This window comes from Ursus arctos, unplaced genomic scaffold (assembly GCF_023065955.2).
Source record: "Ursus arctos isolate Adak ecotype North America unplaced genomic scaffold, UrsArc2.0 scaffold_37, whole genome shotgun sequence".
NCBI lineage: Eukaryota > Metazoa > Chordata > Mammalia > Carnivora > Ursidae > Ursus > Ursus arctos.
In genome coordinates, this window is record NW_026623053.1 from 12,569,948 (window position 1) to 12,593,740 (window position 23,793).

At 38.9% G+C, this 23,793-nt stretch overlaps 1 protein-coding gene and 1 long non-coding RNA gene across 16 annotated transcripts in view; one reads left to right on the plus strand and one right to left on the minus strand.

Annotated features, from left to right (window-relative positions):
- Positions 1-22,916, plus strand: part of LOC130542574 (uncharacterized) — a 67,516-nt gene extending 44,600 nt beyond the window's left edge. For all 3 annotated transcript variants that reach the window (XR_008957228.1, XR_008957227.1, XR_008957229.1), the window contains 2 exons: positions 2,215-2,335; positions 2,763-22,916. This is a non-coding gene — a long non-coding RNA (uncharacterized LOC130542574). The remainder of the gene's footprint in view (positions 1-2,214; positions 2,336-2,762) is intronic.
- HEATR5A (HEAT repeat containing 5A) overlaps positions 14,311-23,793 on the minus strand; it is a 106,979-nt gene continuing 97,496 nt past the window's right edge. For all 13 annotated transcript variants that reach the window (XM_048222383.2, XM_026513554.4, XM_044389450.3 and 10 more), the window contains 2 exons: positions 16,328-16,541; positions 14,311-15,816 (listed from right to left, as the gene is read on the minus strand). In XM_048222383.2, the coding sequence (XP_048078340.1) occupies positions 15,509-15,816; positions 16,328-16,541 (522 nt within the window). In that variant the 3' untranslated portion in view covers positions 14,311-15,508. The remainder of the gene's footprint in view (positions 15,817-16,327; positions 16,542-23,793) is intronic.

Genomic DNA, 23,793 nt, shown 5'->3' on the forward strand with positions numbered 1-23,793 from the left:
TACAGAAGCAACCCAAGTATCCATTGATAGATGAATGAATAAAGAAGTGGTATACACACACACACACACACACACACACACACACACAGAGGAGTCTTAGTCATAAAAAAGAATGAGATCTTGCCATTTACAGCAATATGGATGAAGCTAGACAGTATAAAACTAAGCGAAGTACGTCAGTCAGAGAAGTACCATATGATTTCCCTCATATGTGGGACTTAAGAAACAAAACAAAGAAAAAGACAAAAAGGGGCGCCTGGGTGGCGCAGTCGTTAAGCGTCTGCCTTCGGCTCAGGGCGTGATCCCAGCATCCTCAGATCGAGCCCCACATCAGGCTCCTCCGCTAGGAGTCTGCTTCTTCCTCTCCCACTCCCCCTGCTTGTGTTCTCTCTCTCGCTATATGTCTCTGTCAAATAAATAAATAAAATCTTTAAAAAAAAAAAGACAAAAAAACCCAGACTCTTAAATATAGAGAACAAATATTGTCATTTGTGGTGGTTGCCAGAGGAGAGGTGGGTGGGTGGATGGGTGAAATAGGTGAGGTGATTAAGAGTTTTCTTAAAGTTTTTTTAAGATTAGAAAAACATTTTTTTTAAGTTTACTTATTTAAATAATCCCTACACCCAGTGTGGGGCTGGAACTCATGACTCTGAGATCAAGCGCCACAGGCTCTTCCAACTGAGCCAGCCAAGTGCCCCTTTATAATTTTTTTTTTTTTTTTTTAAGTAGGCTTCACGCCCTGTGTGAACTCGAGACAACCCTGAGATCAAGACCTGAGCTGAGATCAAGAGTCAGATGCTTAACTGACTGGGCCACCCAGGTGCCCCAAGATTTTATTTTTAAGTAATTTCTACACCCAACGTGGGGCTTTGAATTTATAACCCTAAGTCCAAGAGTCACATGCTCCACTGACTGAGCCAGCCAGGCGCCCAAGAGTACATTTCTCTTGATGAGCATTGAGAAATATATAGAATTGTTGAATCATTAATTGTATACCTGAAACTAGTATCACACTGTATGTTAACTATACTTCAATTTAAAATGCAAAAAAAAGTTTTTAAAGACACAGAGAAAACAAGTGTCACAAGAAGGACGTTTGTTCTCTAGGTCCTTATCTTTTACAATATCTGCAAGCCTTTTGAAACAAAGGAGTTTTGGTGATTGGTTAAAAAAGAAATAAGAGAAAAAGGAGTTTATAAATGGCAATCAAGTTCTTTGTGGGCATCAACATAACCAGGGGCTGGGGCTGGAAAGCCAAGATAGACCACTAAACTACCTTCTTTATAATAAAAATTCAGACAGTCTGCATCTTAGGATCAGAAGGAACCGCTGGAGGAGGACCCAGTCTTTTCTCATTCTCCATATAGGGCTATTTTCAGGGAATACTTAAAGAGCTGTTACTTGAGAAGGTAAAAATCCTTTCTTAGTCATAGTACTAAAGAAGAACAACAATATCTTTTAAAAGTTTTACTTATTTTTATGCTTGTCCCTAGAAATGGAAAGGGCACAATGATCTGTAGAATTCTCTAAACAATTATTTCTGCTTAAGTGCTAAACTTCACCTTTATATGGACCTATTGCTGCAACTTCCAAAGGCAACCAGAGATGTTTTGGTCTGCCAGAGCAAATAGGATTTTACAGCAAGAGTTTTAGACCAAACAGCCTAAATCACTGATCTGAAAAAAAGACACAAAACTCCCAACTTTTCCTGGAAAATTTGGGAATACATTGAAGAATGTGTCCGCATTTGGGAGGCAAAATGGAGATCCACTCCCCTGCATTTTACATTCTTTGGTACCACAGCCAGGTGCTCTAAGGTTTTTGGTTGCATCATGAATGCCATCTGCTGTGGCCTAGAATATTTGGGCCCAGAACACTCAGTGCAAATGCCATTTTCCTGGTCAGGATAGACCGCCCCCACCCCCACCTCCCCACCGCCATCCTTTCACGTCCACATTAGGCTAGTTCTGCCCAGAATGCAAGGTGGTACTACATTCTGGGCAGGAGAACTTAATGTGACCACAAATCCAGCCTTTTCTCTTCCTTACAGAATGCTGTCTTTAGTTTTGCATTAGATTTGTAGGGAGATCAAAGCAGTGAATGCAAATTAACCTCAGGATGAAGGACTTCAGAAAACAAGTCCTGCTTTCAGAGAAGGAAGGTGGCAAACAGAACCTTTACAAGTATCTTTTTTTTTTTTTTCATTTTTTAAAGTAAGCTTTACACAGGAGGTGGAGTTTGAACTCAGGACCCTGAGATCAAGAGTGGTGTGATCTACCGACTGAGCTGGCCAGGCGCCCCGGCAAACAGAACCCCTGATGACCAAATTTCAGAGGTCAGTTGAAAATACATAACTTTACTATTAACCCCCCCCCAAACAAAATCCTGACAGAAACAAAGCTTTCTCATGAACTCTCCATTCTACACACTCATCTTACAGGAAAAAAAAAACGTGGGGAAGCGTTCGTGTACCTTCTGAGCTGAACGTGCCCAGCACACAGCGGGTGCCCGGAGGATTTTTTTTTTTTTTTTTTGCTCTATTTTTCAGTTCGTTTTAGCGATGCCGATGCTCAGGCCTTGACCAGGTATTTCCGCCGTGGGTCTTGCGGTTCCTTCCACAGCTGCTTCTTGGGTTTCAAGTTCTCTTTGAGCTTCTTCAGCCGCGGATACGGGGCACATGTCTTCCAGGGCCCCAGATCCAGGGGCGTGTACCTCTCACCCTTGTAGAATTTTCTGAGTTTTTCTCTCCCCCCCCCCCACAGCGCTCGAGCGAGAACGTGTGCGCATGTGCACGCATGCGCGGGAGGGTGGAGCAGAGGAGACGCGACCGCAAGGAGGCTCCGTGCCCACTTGACTCCCTATGATCCTGCCACCCTGAGATTATGACCTGAGGGGAAATCAAGAGTCCGCCACTCTGCCGACTGAGCCGCCGCAGGCTCCTGAGGTTCTCTTTTCCGAGTCTGGCTAATGACAGTGAATACACGGACGGTATCTTTGCGTCCAGCTCGGATCTTGGAGAGCCTGCCACTTTGGTGTCTTACACCTGGGACAGCTCCATCTTCAGGTCTTCCAGCCATTTAAGCCGCTCCTCCTTCTTGGCGTGAAGGTCTCGAGCCTTAATCTTGGCCCATCCTGCACAAGCCACGGTCACCGAGGGAAAGCGGCTGAGGGGAAGAGCCAGGGGCGTTTCCGGAGCAGGACAGCACTGACATCTCTGGCTGGAAGCTCCACAAACCTGACCCTGCATTTGATAATTACGATATACACTTAGGGCTGAATCAGACTTTGATTGGACCTCTTTGGTGTCATCTGATTTTTTGTTCAGAAATGCTTTCCCAGGTAAGACTTAAAGAAATTAAAAGCTACCCCCTCCGGCCTACCTATCCCCCGCTTCCCAGATGAGATTTTAACAAACTCAATGGCCAGTAGCCAGGGCTGGTGGCCCAGTCTTGCCAATCATGAGAACTTGGGCCACCTACCAGGATGTACAAAACAAACCAGCACATATCTTTTAATTTCTTCACAGTCTATTAGGTAACATATAATACTTTTCAACTGAAAGGATAAAGTCACATGCCTAGAGCCTTCTTATATGGCCAGTCTCACCCATGTTGACCATGCATCACCAAAAATATCTTATGTATATATTCATGGTACTAGATCCCTTTACTACTATCTTGGTTATGTGTAAACAGGAACCTTCGTTTGAGTCATAATTAATCTCCAGATAATTAACTCTTGTTAACGACTTGTGGCTAAAAGTTTCCTTTGTTAATAACCTTAGATTCTACTAAAGTAAAGCTTGCAGAAAGGAAGGAGAAAGGGGAAATATTACCATTTGGCACATACTTAAACCAGTTTAATCTGATTTTACTGCATATTTGAACTAGTTTACCTTGATTTTTACTGTATTTTTTGATTGGTTAAGGGTAGGAAAAGAGACTTTACATAACTGCTGTCTTAATTTGCTGGGTTAGAGAAGTTCCTTGATTTGATACGTGGTTCCTTAAATAGTTTGTGTTAATTTAGCTCTTTGGACTTCCTCCATGAACATTCTATCACCACTCAATACTTAGTTGTGGCTGTGTTTTGGATCCAGCTGTTTAAGAAGGAACAACTGAGAAGGAAATTGGGCCAAATTTATTCTATGAGGTGAGATCAAAATAGGTGATTATAGCAAAAAGCCAAAATTAAATCAGGCACAAAGAAAATGTACAAGGTGATTATGAAATTTGCTTTAAATTAACTATAAATCTGCCGCAAGCTCTATCTCTTCAGAGTCAGCTCAGGGCCAGCTGGCAGCCTCTGTAGTCCTTGCAGTATGGCAAGTCCACTGAAGACTGAGTTCAGCTGTTTTCCCTCTTGATTCAAGCCATCCAAGGATCCTTTCTTGAAAGTCATGAAACTAAGACAATGGACTGTCAACGTCAGCAATGGCAGTCACTTGCTCTGTTTGTCTGTTTTAATTTTTAAAAAGCTTTTATTAGGAAGTTGATTTCATGTGATCTTATGCTGGAATAAATCTGTATCTAAGGATGCTGAAAGACTTGCTGCCAAGCCAGTTTTGCATACAGTCTAAACTGGGAAAGGAGCCTTCATTGGGATGATGGCCAAGGAGCTGGTCAGTTGTGGATGTAGCTTAAAAGGTCATTGGCTTACTTGCAAGAATGCTGGCAGCCTCAACATTTGCTACAAATTCCTCTCATTAGTCAATTGTTTTTGAATTTCTTTCCCACTGGAAAACCCAAGAATGTCTTTTGCCTGAGTGTACCATTCTCAGCTGATCTCTTTTCCCTGAGATGTTAGGAATGAGGCCCTGCAGCATCCCCTGTGAGTCATAGGTCAGGAGGCAGGAAGTCTTTCAAGTTCTTTTGCATATACCCTCCACCCTCTCAAAAGGGCAAAGACAGCATTTCTGAGCCTTAGACCCAGAAGTATCAGAATTAGAAAGGATCTCAGAAAGCCTTCCAAGAGAGTAAAGAACCATGCCGGTTTACCTGCTACTGAAAATTTTGCTGGGACACAGAACTTCCAGTGCTGAAACTGGGTCTCCTAAGCAAACTGGGATAGTTGGTCACACTACACTCGACTGTTTTTTGTCGGTTTTGTTTTATTTTGTTTTTTTACACTTAACTGTTCTGCAGAGAAGAAACTGCAGCCCAGGAGGCTGACTTGCCCAAGCTAACAAAATTAGTAAGTGGCAGATCTCGAATTAGAATCCAGATCCTCTGGTGCTAGAATTCAGTGCTCTTTCTTTGCTGGTACTTCCTTATATTCATTCACACAGTGCATTGCACACAATAGGTGTTTATGTTTCTGTTGTGGTTGTTTTCTGAGTTCAAGGGAAGTGCTTTTCACAGATATGATAATTCTTAATTAGCAATGATCTCACTCAAGGTCCTCACGAATCAATTGTGAAACCAGGTGTCTATTTCTAGACTTTGAACAGAATAGAGTGAAAAAGGGGAGGGAAGCTTAGTGAGGAATAGAAGTGCATAAGAAAACACAAGGGCTTGTGCAAAGATGAAGAGGCCCATGTGCCTCAGAGAAAAGAGTGTGGTAGAAAGAAAAGCATCATCATTCTTCTGATAAGAGAAGAAATGTAGCCATGGACACACACACACACACACACACACAGATCCATGTGGTAATGAACAGGTAACGAAAAAACTCTATCACCTGACATTGACGGTTATATGTTTTCCAAGGACTTCAAAAGAACCTAACTTCCAGCAGTGTTCTTTGTCTTACTAGGTCTGAGATCTGCCCTGTTCTTCTTGCCAGTTTTCTCCTCCTGGATACTGAGTTTTTTTTGTTTTTTGTTTTTTTAAAGATTTTATTTATTTATTTGACAGAGATAGAGACAGCCAGCGAGAGAGGGAACACAAGCAGGGGGAGTGGGAGAGGAAGAAGCAGGCTCCTAGTGGAGGAGCCTGATGTGGGGCTCGATCCCATAACGCTGGGATCACGCCCTGAGCCAGAGGCAGACGCTTAACCGCTGTGCCACCCAGGCGCCGCTGGATACTGAGTTTTTAATAAAGTAGCATAAATACTAGGGATGATTAGCTGTTATACCTAGAGCTTCATGATCACTTACCTTACAGTATCCCACTCAGTGCTATAGTCTTCTCACCTGCAGGAGGCGCTGTTGTTATCTGGGTGAGGGAATGAGAGACAGCATTAGGAATGTGAGGAGTTGAAGATTAAGACTAGAGAAATGACTACTGGAAACAAAGGTCCAGGAACGTTATTTATTGTGGCCGTCTTCACCAACTAATTTTGTGGGGTAGAGCTTGGCACTTAATTTCTTTCATCTGGGATGGAGCCCAAGGAAGTGGTACATGGAAGTGGAGCAGCATAAATAAAATGGAAGTGACTAAGGTGTTTTGACACTCATTATGATGGGTGTTACTCTCAAAATGGAAGCCAGGTACCTACTTTCCTATTCCACCACACCTTTTCCTGCTGGTGACCAGGGACAGAGTTACCTGCTCTTCTGACTAATACCTAAAACCACAGGTGAACAGAGACTGAACTGACCTACTTTGCAAGTACTTGTTACAGTGTTAATCAGCAAACTTACTGCAGGCAGTGGTCATGTGGCCTCACAGCTATTCTGCTTTAGGCTGAAGGCCAGACTAGGAGCAGACCTTAGTGCTAGTTAAAAATGCAAAATACTGGACCTTACCCCTAACATTCTGAATCAGATTTTTTTCCTTTTTAAATAAACTTCTAAATTTAGAATAGATTTACAGAAAAGTTGTGAAGATAGAACACAGTTGCCATATAACACACACCCAGTTTTTAATTATTAATATAGTACACATTAGTATGATACATTTGGCACAAGTAAGTCAGTACAGATACTTATATTAACTAAAATTTATACTTTATTTGAATTTCCTTAGTTTTTACCTAATACCCTTTCTCTGTTCCAAGATCCCATCCAGAATGTCACATTACATTTACTTGTGTCTCCTTAAGTTCTTCTTGGTTGTTAGTTTTTCAGACTTTCCTTGTTTTTGATGACCTTAACAGTTTGGGAGAGTATTGGCTAGGTGTTTTAAATAATGTCCCTCAATTTGGATTTGTCTTATGTTTTTCTCATAGTTAGACTGGTGTTATGGTTTTGGGAAGAAGACCATAGAGGTAAAGTGCCATTCTCATCACATTATCAAGGGTACATGCTATCAACATAACTTACTGATATTAATCTTGATCACCTGGCTTAAATTGTGTTTTAAGGGTTCTCCAGTGTACAGTTCTTTTTTCCTCCCCTTTTCTTTGACAGGAAATCACTACGTGCAACTCACACTAAGAGATGGGGAGTTAATTTGCACCTCCCGGAAGGTGGAATATCTACATAAATTATTTGGAATTCTTCAACATAGGAGATTTTCTACTTTCCATCGTTTATTCAATTATTTATATCAGAGTAGACAAATGGACATTTGTTTTATACTTTGATATATCCCCATTGGTTTTTTTGTTTTTAGCACTTCACTGCCTTCTGGCATTTATTTTTTGGGTAGGCACTTATTTTTTTCAGCAAGCTTTCCTGATGTTTCCAGGCATACTACACATAAGTAGGTTTTGACAGGGAAGAATTTCCCATGGTTGTGAGATCATGTGAGTCACATGGGTGCAGTTAAAAGTAAGTCTCAGGCCCCTCCTCTGAAGATTCTGATGTGATAGTTGTAGGGTAAGCCCCAAGATCTGGATTTTATAACTATCTTCTGATGATTGTTATAATCGGACATGTAAACATGGCCTTGCTGTAATTTTAATGAAGACTTTGGGGTAAGGCTTAAATTAGATGGGTAGCTATGATCATGGTATTGGAAGAATAGTGCTTTACACTTGGGGTTCCAAGTGTGTTCACATGCACTCTGTTTTGATTCTCATTATCAAAATATGAAGGAGGAAGAACATTTTGTAAACGAGAAGAGTGAAAACCCAGTAGGGTATCTTTCCTAAAAAATCACACAGTTGGGTATACCAGCATACCATGGCCAACAGGCAGAAAAGCAACAGAATCTGAGGTGTTTGGGGAATTGAAATAGCACTATTAAGTAAGATAACTAAAAAGATAGATATTAGTCTGCTGATATTTAAGCAATAAAGAAATATACTCTATCATAATAAAATTGATCTACACAAAGCACTATTCCCAGTACCCTTTCATCCCATCAAAATAAACCAAATTCACTTTATATATTGAGTAACTACTATATGCAAGTATAGCCTGATCTCTTAACTTCTTTGTGAGTCTCCATTTTTATTTTTTTCTTCAAATTTTAATTTAAATTCTAGTTAACATATATGTAATACTGGTTTCAGAATTTAATGATTCATCACTTACATGTAACACCCAGTGCTTAATACAACAGGTGCCCTCCTTAATACTCATCACTCATTTAGCCCACCCTCCAGCAACGCTGTTTGTTCTCTCTAGTTAAGAGTCTCTTATGTTTTGCTTCCCTCTCCCTATGTTTATCTGTTTTGTTTCTTGAATTCTACATGAGTGAAATTATAAATTTGTCTCTTATTTTGCTTAGCATAATACACTCTAGCTCCATCCACCTGACTCCATTTTTAGAACTTGAGAAATAAATCTATGAGTTTTCTAGAGCTACCGTAACAACATATTACTACAGTAGTTCCCCCTTATCTATGGGGGATAAGTTCCAAGACTCCTACTGAATGCCTAAAACTGTGAATAGTACTGAATCCTATACACACATATTTATGATAATGTTAACTTATAAAGTAGACACAGCAAGTGGTTAACAGTAACTAATAAAATAGAACAATCGTACCGATATACTGTAATAAAAGTTATGTGAATGTGGTTTCTCTCTCAAAATATCTAACTGTACTGAACTTCATCTTCTTGTGATGACGTGAGATGGTAAAACGCCTATGTGATGGGATGAAGTGAGATTAAGGACTAGGTGTCGTGACGCAGCGTCAGGCTACTGTCGATCTTATGATTAGGAGGATCATCTGTTTCTGGATCATCGTTGAGCTGCGTAATGAAACCTTGGAAAGTGACGCTATGCATAAGAAGGGAAACAACAGAAACTTATTCTCGCACGGTTCTGAAGGCTAAAACCCAAAATCAAGGTGTTGGCAGGGCCATGCTTCCTCCAAAGCCTCTAGGGGAGGATCTTTCCTTGCTTCTTCCAGCTTCTGGTAGGGCCGGCATTCCTTGGCCTCTGTAACTCATAACTCCCATCTCTGCCTCCATCTTCACATGTCCATCTTCCCTCTGTGTCTGTTTCTGTCTTCACACAGCATTCTCCTCATCTCACAAGGACACTAGTCCAATTGGATTAAGGGCCACCCTACCTTAATATGACAATTATTAATTATTAACTATCTTAACTATTTACATTTGCAATGACTCTATTTCCAAGTAAGGTCCCATTCTGAGGTACTAGGGGTTAGGACTTCACCATCTTTTTGGGAGACAAGATTCAACCCGTAACAAATTTGTGCCACATAATATACCCTTTTAAAGTGTACTATTCTGTGGTTTTTATTATATTCACAAGGTTGTGGAGCCAATATCACTAATTCCAGACCATTTTCTTCATTCCAAAAGGATAACCCCATACCCATTAGCACTCCCCAACCCTCCCCTAAACTCCTGGCAACCACTAATCTACTTTCTGTCTGTACAGATTTGCCTATTCACAGGCATTTCGTGTAAATAGACATTTCATATGAATGGAATCAGATAAGATCTAAATGGCAACATGTATCAGCACTTCATTCCTTTTTATGGCTGAATAATATTCAATTGTATGACTATACATTGACATTTTGTTTATACATTCATCAGTTGATGGACACTTGGGTTGTTCCCACTTTTTTGGTTATTATCAATAATTATGCTATAAATATTCATGTGCATTTTTTGCGTAACTGTTTAAAAAAAATTTTTTTTTAAGTAGGCTCCATACCTAATGTAGGGCTTGAACTCATGACTCAAGAGATCAAGAGCTGCACGCTTTATAGACTGAGCCACGCAGGCACCCCTGTGTAACCGTTTTTAATTTTTTTCATACCTAGGAGTGGAATTGCTGGATCATATCATAATTATGTTTAACTTTTTGAGAAATGGCCAAACTGTCATCCAAAACAGCTGTACTAATTCTCACCAGTAATACAAAGGTTCTAATTTCTGCACATCCTCTACAGCACTTATTCTCTCTTTTTTAAGTAGCTCAACACCCGGTTTGGAGCCCAATTCGGGGCTTGAACTGACGAACCTGAGATCAAGACCTGAGCTGAGATCATGAGTCAGACAGTTAGCCAACTGAGCCACTCAGGTGCCCATTATTATCTTTTTGATCATAGCCATCCCAGTGGGTATAAGTGGTATCTCACTGTGGCTTTGCATTTTCCTGACTAATGATGCTGAACATCTTTTCATGTGTGTATCTGCCATTTGTATATCTTCTTTGGAAAAAGGTATATTTAAATCCTTTGCCCAATTTTAAATTGTCTTTTAATTGTTGAGTTCTAAGAGTTCTTTGTATATTCTGGATACTAGACTGTTGTTAGATTTGCAAACCTTTCCGTCCCATTCTGTGGATTATCTTTTCACTTTCTTGATGGTGTTCTCTGAAGCATAAAAGTTTTTAATTTTGATTAAGTCCACCTTACCTACATTTTAACTAGTGCTTTAGGTGTCATAGCGAAGAAACCACTGACAAATAGGCACTTTAAAATGATTATAGAAGATGATTATGAAACTAACATAATGAGATATGCTAGATAGGTTTTCAAGGAAGAGCATGGAAACTCCCAACCTTTTAAAATAGCTCCAAATTATTCTAAATGGTTTAGGCATGTGTTTGCTCAGAGACAGGTTCTAAGGCGATTTCTGGAAGTCCCAGTACATGTTAAGAGCATTAAACAACTAAGGAAACATCTCCATATTGTAGACAATTCTACAACATTTTTGATCCAACACTGCAAAATCAGAATGGTCACATTACTAGTGAAAAGAAAAAGCATCTGCAATGAAAAATGTAGCAAATGGCAGAGTACCCTGACTGGAGAACACAGAGGACTGGAGAATAGGAAGTGCATTGTCTAACCACTTTTCATTTGATATTGACTTACAATAGGTCTGTTGACTGCTGAAACAAAAGCATTTCCATAACTTAGAAAATCTATTTTTAAGATGTTTTTGTGTTTAAACAATGGCCTAGAAGATGTGTTTCTAGTAACTGCCTGATGCAAGGGAGGAAAGATACGGGAAGACCAATCACCCTGGCAATTCTGGGAGCGGTGAGCACTCCTCCAGCATTTGATTATAAAATACAAGGCGCAAAGCTTTGTTAAGATCAGAAACAAGTAACCAACAGAAATACTGGGTTTACAGGCCTCATTGTTTACTAGAGAGCCTATGTTTTGGCTGTGTATGCATGTTTTTTTCTGAGGCCACTTGCACTACCTCCAATAATAGCACTAACAAAACTACTCTTGCTGTGTCACTGGCATACTTTAAATTGCTTTAAAAAATATCATTTTTGATCCTTCTTAGAATATTTTATTTTGTAAAGTAATCTATTACTTCTGATATGTGTGTGTATGTATATATTTGCTTATCAAGTTACTCTTGCCTCTAGATACTTTTTCAGAAAAAAGTGATAAAATTTTGATCCCATTAAGCAAAACATTGTCAATATTAGTTTTTAATTGGCAGCAATGGTCTATTTTCTTTAAAAATATAGTTAGAATTTTTCAAAAAATAAGGTTTTTTGGAAATACATTATCTATTCAAAGAATGATATGTGATTGTATATGAAGAATGGCAATCAAGTAATAAGAATTTTCCCCAAATAGCCTGTGGAATCATCATTATTATAGTGCCCCAAAGAGAAAAGTAAGCAGGAGTCCTACCCAAACAGAAATGCAATAAAGGAAAGCTAGCTCCTTTGAATATACAGAACTTGGGATTGTATTTGTGTTCTGTACTGGATATAATCAAAACAACACAAAATTCCCATTTCCTCAAAGCTAAAAGCACACACAGGCATCAGTTAGACTAGTAAAGAGAAAAGTCAACACAGACACAATTAACTGGTAGATGATCACTGTCAGACAGCAGGGAGTTGGAGAACTGTATTTCTAGTAAACATACAGGTCAAATTCTCCCCGTAAATTGAGGTATTACCAGGGTTAACAAGTTATTTGTAAAGAGGAAAGTATATTCAACTGATGGAGAAAATGCAAGATATGTAATTACCTTGGTCCTAAAGTTATAATAAAAAGACTAAGGGAATTCTTTAGGTTTTACATTCCCTCAAGTAAGTACTATTCTCTAAGCCTGTTTCTTATGATATTCCATGGACTTGAAGTAAGTCCATCTTGGAAGCCTTGGTCATCTTCTTTGGGCTTCCATAGCACTATGCTTATACCTTTTTTTCTTTTTTTTTTTTTTTAAGTTTATTTATTTAAGTACTCTACCCCCAACGTGGGCCTCAAACTTAACAACCTCCAGATCAAGAGTCGAATGCTCTTCCAACCTAGCCAATCAGGTGCTCCTACACTTAAAAACTCATTACAGGACTTACTGTATTTATTTAAGTGCCTTACTGTTCCCTTTAAGGTTGACATTAAAGTCTGTTTTATAGAAGTAATATTTTGCTTCAATGCTCTATTAATAGAAATCCAATGTTATTTTTTAGGTCTTTCCATGATAAGCTTTTAAGCAGTGGATTAAACAGGACGGGACTCAACTAGTAAATTTGGCTCTATTTCTTCCCCTGGAAAAAATAAAAGCTCGACAAATACACCACTTTGTTTCAGCCAAGTTACTAACCAAGCTGGTTAAAGTGCAACAGCTTTATCACAACTGGAGACTCTTTAAAATAAAACCAGATATACTTTTTGATGTATTTTTTAGATTAAACTATTCACCTTTAAACAAATCAAAACTTAATATTGAATCATATAGTCTATTCCCATACAAACTGTGGAGGACACAATTAAAAAAAAAAAAAAAAACAACCCAAACCCTTTTTCCTATTGATCAGAAAGCTTCTGGTGGCAATTTGGAGAAATAAAACTGAAAACATCTTAGGCAAGGAGTGAGGAAGGCTCCTGAGGGAACGTGGAACACTGGAAAAAGAGAAAAGCTCCCCCTTGATGTAATCAGGACTGCCAGAGCACTTGTTTTGTTTCCAGCATGGACCCTGGATCTGAAAGATAGGTTCAAATACCAGCTGTTAAGCCTTAACTTCCTTATCATTAAGAATACATTTACTAATTCAGTGTTGTCTTAAACAAGGTGATACATTAAAAAAAAAAAAAAAGCTATAGGATAGTGCCTAACTCAAAGTTTCTAATTCCATGACACTGGACATATTTTTTCATAACTACTGACATTCATGTAACACCTCGAACCCAAACAATTCAGAAAACTATATCATGAGTAGCAATCTTAATGTTTAAGAATGAACTAAATGAAACAAATGGACGAAAGAACTCAAAAATCAAATTAATAAGTTGTATCTTGAGAACCCAGTCCAGCATTTGCCTTGACAAAAGAGATTTTTTCTTTTTTTAAGGTTTTATTTATTTGACAGAGAGGGAGAGCATAGGCAGGAAGCAGCAGAGGGAGAGGGAGAAGCAGGCTCCCCACTGAGCAGGGAGCCCAATGTGGGGCTTGATCCCAGGACCCTAGGATCATGACCTGAGGGGAAGGCAGAAGCTTAATTGACTGAGTCAACCAGGCACCTTGACAAAGATTTCTGAACTCAAACCCATACTGTATCAGTGCAGTTCAACAGTGATTAAGTATTTAGTTGATGCCACAAAGGCAGTTACAAGACAAAATTCCTCCCTTGGGAAGGTGGTCTAGAAGGGAGATATTAAAATGCAATGTGATGTTCCATGCCTAGAAGAATGTGTAAAGTACTCCAGGGACACAGGTGAGGAAGCAAGTAAATTTGCTTGGTTGTAAGAGGAGGGTAGGAAGTATTAAGGAGAGTTAACAAGGGGAAGTGACATTTAAACCAAGCTTATAAGGAATGGGAGTCGGCCAGATACAATAGAGAGAAGGGCATTCAGGTGAAGGAAACAGTAAGTAATGTATACTCAAATTTGCAAAGACAATTAGGAAGACAGAGAATCCAAACCATTGCAAAGGATGCTCCAAAGAAAGGGCTCCTCTGAGAGAAATGGCAAGTTATATAGAAGGGATATTATTTGCTCCACAGAACTGATTTTCTGGAATCTGTGAGAATAACCAGCCATCTTTTGGGGGCAAAATAATCTCATATACAAGAATGATAAAGAAAATTAGCTTTATTTATGTAAATTAAAAAAAACTGTAGTGTTAGATTTTGTCAAGTGTTTTCATTTTGAACAATTTACAAGAATATTTATATACAAACATAATAAAATAGAGTACATCACATTGTTCCTGCCTGACTTGAAGTGTTTTCTCAATTCTGAACATGCCCCGATCACTCCAGTTTTTAATTTTTTAACAGGGAAATGCTATGTTGCGACATAGTGCTTGATTAATACATATAACACTGAAGTGGAAGGAGAGTCAGTGATTAACAACAGGTAAAAAATATTTTTTCAACCAATATGACTCTATCATTAGATTTTTTTTCTATATTAAAATATGTTTCATGATAAAAAAACATACTTGCATTTGTTGGATGATCTAAATTTGTTTTTTATATAAACCCATAGTTGACCTAAATATAGATATGAATCTATATTCAACTCATTAATATGAATGTCTGTCATAAATGAAGATAAAACTGTCAGGAGCAGAGGCAACAGAAAATCCATGTGAGAAACTAAAGTGGAGATGCCCAATAATTGGATAATTATTCTATTTAAAATAAGTAAAATTTCCATTTTGTGAACCCAATACAAACCAAACCAAAAGATGATGAAAAGCCATGATATTTATAAATACCAGATCTTAAGTCACACTGTAGGGCTGTAATTAACTTGTACTACTATATAATTGGATAATTCTAAACCAAGTTTCCTAAATATCTTTCCAATTCATTTATGTTGAGAAATCCAAGAAGGTTTAATATAATTACTGAATAAGGGAGAATTTTAAATTAGCAACTGGGATACAATATAAATGCACACAATTTAGAGTCAAATCCATATCTACCAAAATATTAAGATACTGTGTGTGTATGGACTGTCAGAAAAAGTCCATTTCATTTCTAAAGCAGTGGATTGTTTAGTAAGTTCAATTCTTTAGCACTTTCTTGAAATTCCTGGCAAGAGCTCTGTGGTTTTATTAAATTGAAAAAACAAAAAAACAAAAAAACCCAAAAAAACCCAAAAAACCAACCCACAAAAAATGTTGTTTGATACTACTTCAAAAAGTATTTAAGACAATCAACCAGACCTCCAAGTGCACTTGTGTCTAAAATGTCACTTTTGTCCCCAAAGAGAAGGAAATAATCAAGTATTTTATTAAGGTGCTTACTATTAAAACAAAAAATCAGAGGAAATTGGTCTTTAGTTGGATGCTCGCATTCTTTCCAGGGTTTTTAGTATGTTTAGATGTTGGTATCCTGACTTTGACATTTTCCTGATTGCCCTTGATAGCAGCTTCAAGGCGGGCTTTTAGGGCAGGAGAAGAAGCCATTACATTTTTAAAAACTGATGAATACTGAGGCCCAATCTGCATGAGATTTTGCAAAGCAAAGTCATGTAAATTTTTCATCACGGAAGTTGCTGATCCCAGAGCATTATCATCCAAAAGGAAGGAAATGAGGATGGGCAGAAGACAGGCCACCAGCTGAGAACCTGTTAAGTAAATAAATGATGTAAGTCCTGGGTTGAAGGTTGTGTTTATAAAGTTATAAACTCACTTACCTGTACACATTTTTCCCCACTGAAAGGGAAAAAAGGATCCTTCTAATCTCTCCTCAAATTAACACTAAATAATATCAATACTTGCAATTAACAACACCTGCCTTTGAATGAATATGAAAATATAATGTTAAGTGACGAACTGAATGTTTTACATTTAAAATAACATTAAATTTCTGATTTGGGACAGATTCTTTTTTTTTTTTTTTTTTTTTTGAGGTTTTATTTATTTATGTGACAGAGATAGCCAGCAAGAGAGGGAACACAAGCAGGGGGAGTGGGAGAGGAAGAAGCAGGCTCCGAGCAGTGGAGCCCGAAGCGGGACTCGATCCTGGAACTCCGGGATCACGCCCTGAGCCGAAGGCAGTCGCTTTAACGACTACACTACCCAGGCGCCCCTTGGGACAGATTCTTAACTTAGTATGAATTTAGTGCTGACACTTACGGTGCTGTTCTTCGGCAATGGTTACCAGTGCTTCCAAGACCTTTATGCCTTCTTGAAAGATCTGAAGCTCAGTAGTGTCTTCAGGCTTTCTCTTGTCTATTTCCTGCAGTTTTTCCACAATAGAGGATACTAAAGAGTAAATGTATGGGTAGGAAACAGATGGATTTGGATACTGAAAAATGGAAAGTAGGAGCTGATAGGTCTTGATTTGTACCTAATCAGGTAAGAGACAAAAATAGTATAAACTGTAAATATAAATTTATATTAACATGCAGACTATAATGTAAATTTAAAAAAAAGGAAATAAAAATTGTGAATTAAAACCTTTTTTTAAGAAAAGTCTCTAAAAAAGGCATTTAAATTTCTCCTTTTTTTAAAAAATATTTTATTTATTTATTTGAATGAGGCTACCTGCTGAGCAGAGAGCCTGATGCAGGGCTGGATCCCAGGACCCCAGGATCATGACCCTGAGCCGAAGGCAGACGCTCAACCGACTGAGCTACCCAGGCACCCTAAATTTATTTCTAATTTATCTTTAATTGTGGAAGTCCATGTGCTAACAGGTGTTAAAAGAGGGACAACAGCACAAAATGGAGTCACCTGGGCAAAGCCCAGGTTGCCAAACCAAGACTCAATACCTAACTTAATTACAGTTTCAACCTCTCCCAGGACTGGAATCTTAAAACCAGTCAATCTGGAATTACCTGGTCAGCACTAGTGAGGTAATCTGCCTGACAGACCCCTGCTATCCCTCTAAGAAAGGTAGTTTTGCCTGAAACAATCCACTCTTTGCTAGTAACTTCCTTGCCCTTTTTCTGTCTATAAATCTTTGATTTTATAAAGCTCTTCAGAGTTCCTTTCCATTTGGTATATGGGATGCTGCCCAATTCATGAATCGTATAAAGCCAATAAGATCAATTTATTCAGCTGAATTTTGTTCCTTGACAGATTTGGTGGCAGTGATGGGATCTGAAGGAAACTTCTGAAGGCTTTGGGAGTTAAAGGAGAAACACAGATGTGGACTGGTGGTTCCATCTGCAGTTCTCCAACTGTCTGGAATCCTAGTCTGAGGCCCTATTTGTTGGGGTCTGTTGGTTCAGTTCTTTCCCCAGCCCCCACATCCCCACTGGGACTTGCTGGTATTGCACTCAAGGCCTTCTACTGGCCAGTCTGCAGTAACATCTCTTTGGTCATTCCTGGTACGTTGATGTGTTCATGAAGTAAAGGCTACTGGCAGATGGAAATCTAGGAATCCAAAAAGCTGCAAAATTGATGGGCATGGTAGAGTACATGAAAGCTGTGAGAGTGCTTGCTACCTGACTCTAAGACTCCTATCTAGGATAAACTAGTCACAGAATGGGTTAGATTGACACAGATTACCCACCAACCTCAAGAAAATGTCCATGCAACAAAGTACACCGTAAAACACTGTGCAATTCCCAACCCAGCAGCACATCCCTCTTAGGTATTACTTTGACTCTGAGAGATCCACAGATTTAAAGAAATGGAATCCTTAAATTCCAAAAAGTTGAGCATCCCACCTTCTGGCATACCTGCTTATTTTATGTCTAAGAACTATAGTCTCTGGAGCTATAAAGACCTACAAGAATGGTAAATATTACTAAAGGCAACCTAGAATTACAATGGCCATTACAGAGAAAGTGCCAATTAGACAAGGTCATTTATTTAAGAAATGCACTAAAAAGCAAGGGTTCCCAAACCAAACAAAGAAAATAGGATACCTATTTTAACTGTTATGCAGAAGCTTCCAAAAGGCTTTAAGATTCCAAAATAGCTTCATTGAAAGTTTCATTGCAAAAAGGGAATAAAAAAATTAGACACGAAAATTATCTAAAACAACACCTCTTGCATTGCAGTCCTCTGGGGGCCCACCATCAAAACACTCGCCGAGAAATTGGTGCCTCACTTCCAATTAACCGGGATACTGGAAAAAAGATCATTCTTAAAGGTTTTGTGCAAATCCTTCAACAGCAATTCGAATGCCTCCATATCTATCTTGGAAGGAAGGCCCCATATGGGCCTCGCCCAGAGCTGATGAGGTTTTGAGGGAATTTCTGGTACACTGCTATTATTCTTTAAATAGAAAAGGGAAACTAAAATTAAACTTAATGGAGAACCTTACCAAATTCTGGTAGATACTGGAGCTACACTCTATATGTACATCCTATTCAGGACTGCACATGAGATCCTGGGAAAACTGGCAGAAGCCAGCTAAGGAAGATAATCCTTACCAGAGTCCACTTTCCCAGATCTCCGTCTGTAGTAACCAGTAGAGTGAGTAAAATAAAACCTCTTTTGCATCCTTTTTGAGGATGTCTCTTGAATTCAAGGGAACGCAAGTAACTCTATTCCCAAAGTTGTCTACGGTCAGAAGTTGGCCAAACTGGAAGCTGATTTTCAGAGCTTGATGGGAAAGTGGTTTTTTTTTGTTTGTTTGTTTGTTTTGTTGAGGATTCCTTCCTTAAGCTAAATGAAACTCTGTACCCATAAAATATTCCAAGACACACAGCTTGTGTCTATGAAAACATAGTAATCTTTTGATTTCCATCTTAGTTGACAATCTCCCAGATTTAAAGAAGCAAATTGAAGATAATGTAGTTTATATAGGTGGGTCAACCTATGAAGTCTTTTAAGTTGCAAACCAATTCTTTGAGGAATTAAAAGCAACTGTCCATATTTTACAAATCTTTGCAGAAACAGAAATGAGTTTCCAGAAACAATTCAAAATCCACCTATCCTTACCAATCCTAAAACCTTCCCTTTTCATCTCAAAAGGCTTGTATTGTTAAAAATTCAGGCCAAAGGGAAAAAAAGTCCTTTCTGGAGGAACTTGCATTCTCTGACTGTGCCTTCGAAATGTAAATGTTTTACCAGGTATTCTCTGGGAACTCGATTATCTAGATTTCCCTAATTCCTAAGACTGAAGAAAAAAAAAGATAAGGCTTTTTTTTTTTTTTTTTTTTAAGGGAGGGGTAGGGACGCCTGGGTGGCTCAGTGGGTTAATAAGCATCTGCCTTCAGCTCAGGCCATGATCCTAAGGTCCTGGGATGGAGTACTGCTCTGGCTTCTTGCTCAGCAGGGAACTTGCTTCTCCCTCTGCCTGCCGCTCCCCCTGCTTGTGCTCTCTGACAAATAAATAGAGATTTAAAAAAATAAAAAAAGGAAGGAGTGCTTTGGTGGCTCAGCCAGTTAAGCATCTGACTCGATCTCAGCTCAGGTCTTGATCCCAGGGTTGTGAGTTCAAGCTCCGCATTGGGCTCCATGCTGGGAGTGGAGCTTACTTTAAGAAAAAAATGAACTACTATACAATGGAATATTACTCAGCCATAAAAAAGAATGAAGTCTTGCCATTTGACATGACATGAGTAGAGCTAGAGAGTATTATACTCAGTCAAATTTATTTGAAAGAAAGACAATACTATATGATTTTACTCATATGTGTTATTTAAGAAACAAAACAAGCAAAGGAGAAAAAAAAAACAGGGAGGTAAACCAAGAAACAGATTCTTAACTATAAAGAACAAACCGATGGTTAACAGAGGGGAGGTGGATGGGAGGATGGGTGAAACAGCTGAAGTGGATTAAAGAATCCACTTGTCAAGATGAGCACTGAGTAATGGACAGAATTGTTGAGTCACTATATTGTACACCTGAAGCTAATATAACACTGTACGTTAACTGGAGTTTAAATAAAAAATTGAAAAAAATTATATGAACTGCTATAGAAACTCCCACCCATGCCCCATATCTAGTCCATAGCTTCCACAAGATTATTTGTTAAAGACAAATCTTAAATGTGTTCTCCACAAATATTAGTAAAGAAAACTTTAGCCATCTAAGCAGATAACCTTAACTTATCTTAGCAGGCAGAAACACAATCTGGATCAAACTGCTCTTTTATCCACTATGAGTTTTGCATCATCATACCTATCTCATGGCTCAAAATTTAAAATGAGAGCTCTCTGCTTGAGAACATCTAAGGAGTGACCAGGCAGGGCCATCACAAATGTCATCAATGTTCTCCAAGACCACTGATGCCAAGACCCCTGACTCAAAGATACGGAAGATACCTGAGCACTCAGTCCTTGTTTGATCTTCCTAGATATGAGAGGACACATACAATAGACCACCATTCTCAATAAAACTGATCCCTTAACAGTGATGAGACTCATGCTCCTTTTCCTTCCTTTTTTCTTTAAAAGATTCTATTTATGTATTTCAGAGAGTGAGAGAGAGAGGGAGATCAAGAGAGTGCAGGCACACAAATGGGGGGAGGAGCAGAGGGAGATGCAGACTCCCTGCTGAGCAGGTTGCGTCCTAGGACCCTGGGATCATGACCTGAGCCAAAGGCAGGTGCCCAACCCACTGAGCCACCCAGGTGCCTTTCTGAGTGTCCCAGATGCTCTGTGTGTATCTGCTCTATGTCTTCAATAAATTCTGCTCGCTTTTCCTTTTGGCGGGTCCTGCAGGACCCCTCTGGGTCCTCAGACCTGGCCTGCCTGCAACTGTATGTTTACTTAAAAATAGTTCCCAAAAATCTTTTTGGTAACTTGAAACCTTAAAATTATACTGAGATAAGTTGAAAGATGGATATTCATTGAATATCTGGATCATTTCCAAATAAAATACTGAAACATTAGTTACTGAACATAGGTTTATCAATTTTTGGTTTATTACCAAGAAACTTAAGATAGTTGGCTCTATTAGTAAACATGTTTGGTTCCTCACAAAAAATTTACTGAGGAAGAATATATTTTTAGAAATTATAAAATGTATTCATAAACTTGTCAATCTCAAGAACGTTGGTGTAACAGTTCAGAGTTGTTCACTTAGTTTTCCATTAGAAATTTAGGTTTTTGGGGCACCTGAGTGGTACAGTCGGTGGAGGGTCTGGGACTTGGTTTCAGCTCAGGTCATAATCTCAGGGTCATGGGACTGAGTCCTGGGTAAGGCTCTACACCTGGTGCATGGTCTGCTTGAGACTCTTTCTCCCTCTGCCCCCGCCCTGCACTCACTCTCTCTCTCTCTCTCTCTCTCAAATAAATAAATAAATAAATAAATAAATAAATAAATAAATAAGAGGCGCCTGGGTGGCTCAGTTGGTTAAGTGTCTGCCTTTGGCTTGGGTTGTGATCTCAGGGTCCTGGGATTAAGACCTGTGTGGGGCCCCCTGCTCAGTGGGGAGTCTGCTTATCCCTTGCCTTCTGCCCCCATCCTCCTGCTCATGTGCTCTCTCAAATAAATAAAATCTTAAAAGTAAATAAATAAATAAATCTTATAAGAAAGAAATTAAGGTTTCTAAGGGTTAAATATTTTCATGTATGTAATTAAACCACTAGACGTAACTGTCAGCAAGCACTCTAACTCAACTCTGGGCCCCAGTAATTCAGACCAGAAATAGACAAGATTGCTTAACTCATGCCCTAACTGAAACCCATTGTTCTTAAAAAAGCCCTGAGAGCAACGGAATGCCTAGAAGACCACATCCCATACCCTTCCCTGCCCATGATCACTTGCCGAACACATACTGACCCCTTCCCATGATTAGCGCTGCCTGCTCTTGCATGTAGCCCCTGAACCACTCCCTATAAAACTCTAGGTGTCCATTTGCTGGCAGATAGGTCAGTTAATGTTTGAGCCACTTCCCCTGGTTTGTGGCCCTCAAAATAATGCTCTCCAGTTCTTTTTTACTTTTTTTTTTTTTAAAAGATTTTATTTATTTATTTGACAGAGAGACAGCCAGCGAGAGAGGGAACACAGAGGGAACACAGTGGGAGAGGAAGAAGCAGGCTCCCAGCAGAGGAGCCCAATGTGGGACTCGATCCCAAAACGCCAGGATCACGCCCTGAGCCAAAGGCAGACAATTAACGACTGCACTACCCAGGTGCCCCTCCAGTTCTTTTTTACAAGCCCTCGTCTCTTGAGTGATTGGCTTCTCCTGCGATTAGTTTTCTGAGTTTATTTGGTAACAGTGTTGGCAAAACCAGCCAGAAGCTATGCATTTGATTTGTCCAGCCTCCCTGGGATTTCTAGGAATGGAGCAGTTGGCCTCAGTAGCGTGCCAGGGCTTAACCACTTGTTTCCCAAGTTACCGGCTGTAATCCATTGATCAGTAACAGAATCACCTTTGTATCCTAGCAAAGTAGGATGTGTGTTTTCAGTAAGAAAAAGAATGAGGGATGCAGATGCAATTTTGTTGAGGGAAAAGAAAGTAATTTTGTCCTAAAGTGAGGGTGGTTATTTCAGGATGGGACAGGGGAAAAACAGAGGACAAAATCCGAAAGTACAAAATAAAGTTGTAGAAGGTTTGTGGAAAGGGATTTTGGGAAACGAATTTTATTCATGGTCAAGCTGCCTAAGATTAGAATAAATGTGTTTAAGTAAAAAAAGAAAATGAGCTTTAATATCATAAACACACGTACAAAATTAGTATTTGGTTTTCGCTCTGTTAAAAGGACAAAGCTTTCTTGGATAATTGGTCTGCTCTTGATAAAAGATTACAAAAGGTCTATCTCTGCCTTATTAAAATAATCTGCCTAGAAAATAAAGATTCTGTATTTTATCAAAATAATTTCCTGTGTTTCATGTTGTCTTTATCAAGTCTTTGATTATTTAGGAAAACTGAATAAGTTTTGTTTGTTTTTTAAACTATGTACTTTCTGTATTGCCCATGAAATCTTTAACTGTCCTTCTGGTTAAATGGATAACTAAGTATTTTTCACAATGACCTATAGTCCTACTGTTTGATGAAATGTTTTTAAAACCTTTTGATACTACTGACAAACTTCCCCCAAATCTAATTCTAAATGAAGTCTTTCTGACCTGGAACCAACTCATTCTGCAGTGCATAAAGGAACAGGAAGTTAATTTAGCAAATGAAGAGGTCATAAAGGAATGAGATTAACTTATGTGTACTGCTTTTGGGTGGGGTCCCATTATTTCATATCATATTCTTGAAGAAAAGTGAAGTTTTTCTTTTTTAGGAAATCCACTATAATAAGCTACAGAGTATCTTAATAAGGGGTGCCTGGGTGGCTCAGTCAGCTGGGTGTCCGACTCTTGATCTTGGCTCAGCTCATGATCTCAGGGTGATAAAACTGAGCCCCACATCAGGCTCCATCCTCAATGCGGAGTCTGCTTCTCCTCCCTCCCCTGCTTGCATGTAGGCTCTCTCTCTCTCAAATAAATAAATGAATAAAATCTTTAAAAAAACAAAAACAAAGCACCTTACTAAACGTCCCTTGTAAGTTCTAGAGATTTATCAATTTTAAGATGTCCCTATTTCAAATTAAGTTTGTTTGTTTGTTTTTAAACATTTATCTTTCTCCAACTATGTTCTATCCTTGGGACCAAAGAATAAGATCATTATTATTTGGCTTTGTCACCCTAAGAATAGAAATTGCTCCAAACCTAAAAATAAAAAATTTAGTCTGGTACTTCTTGTT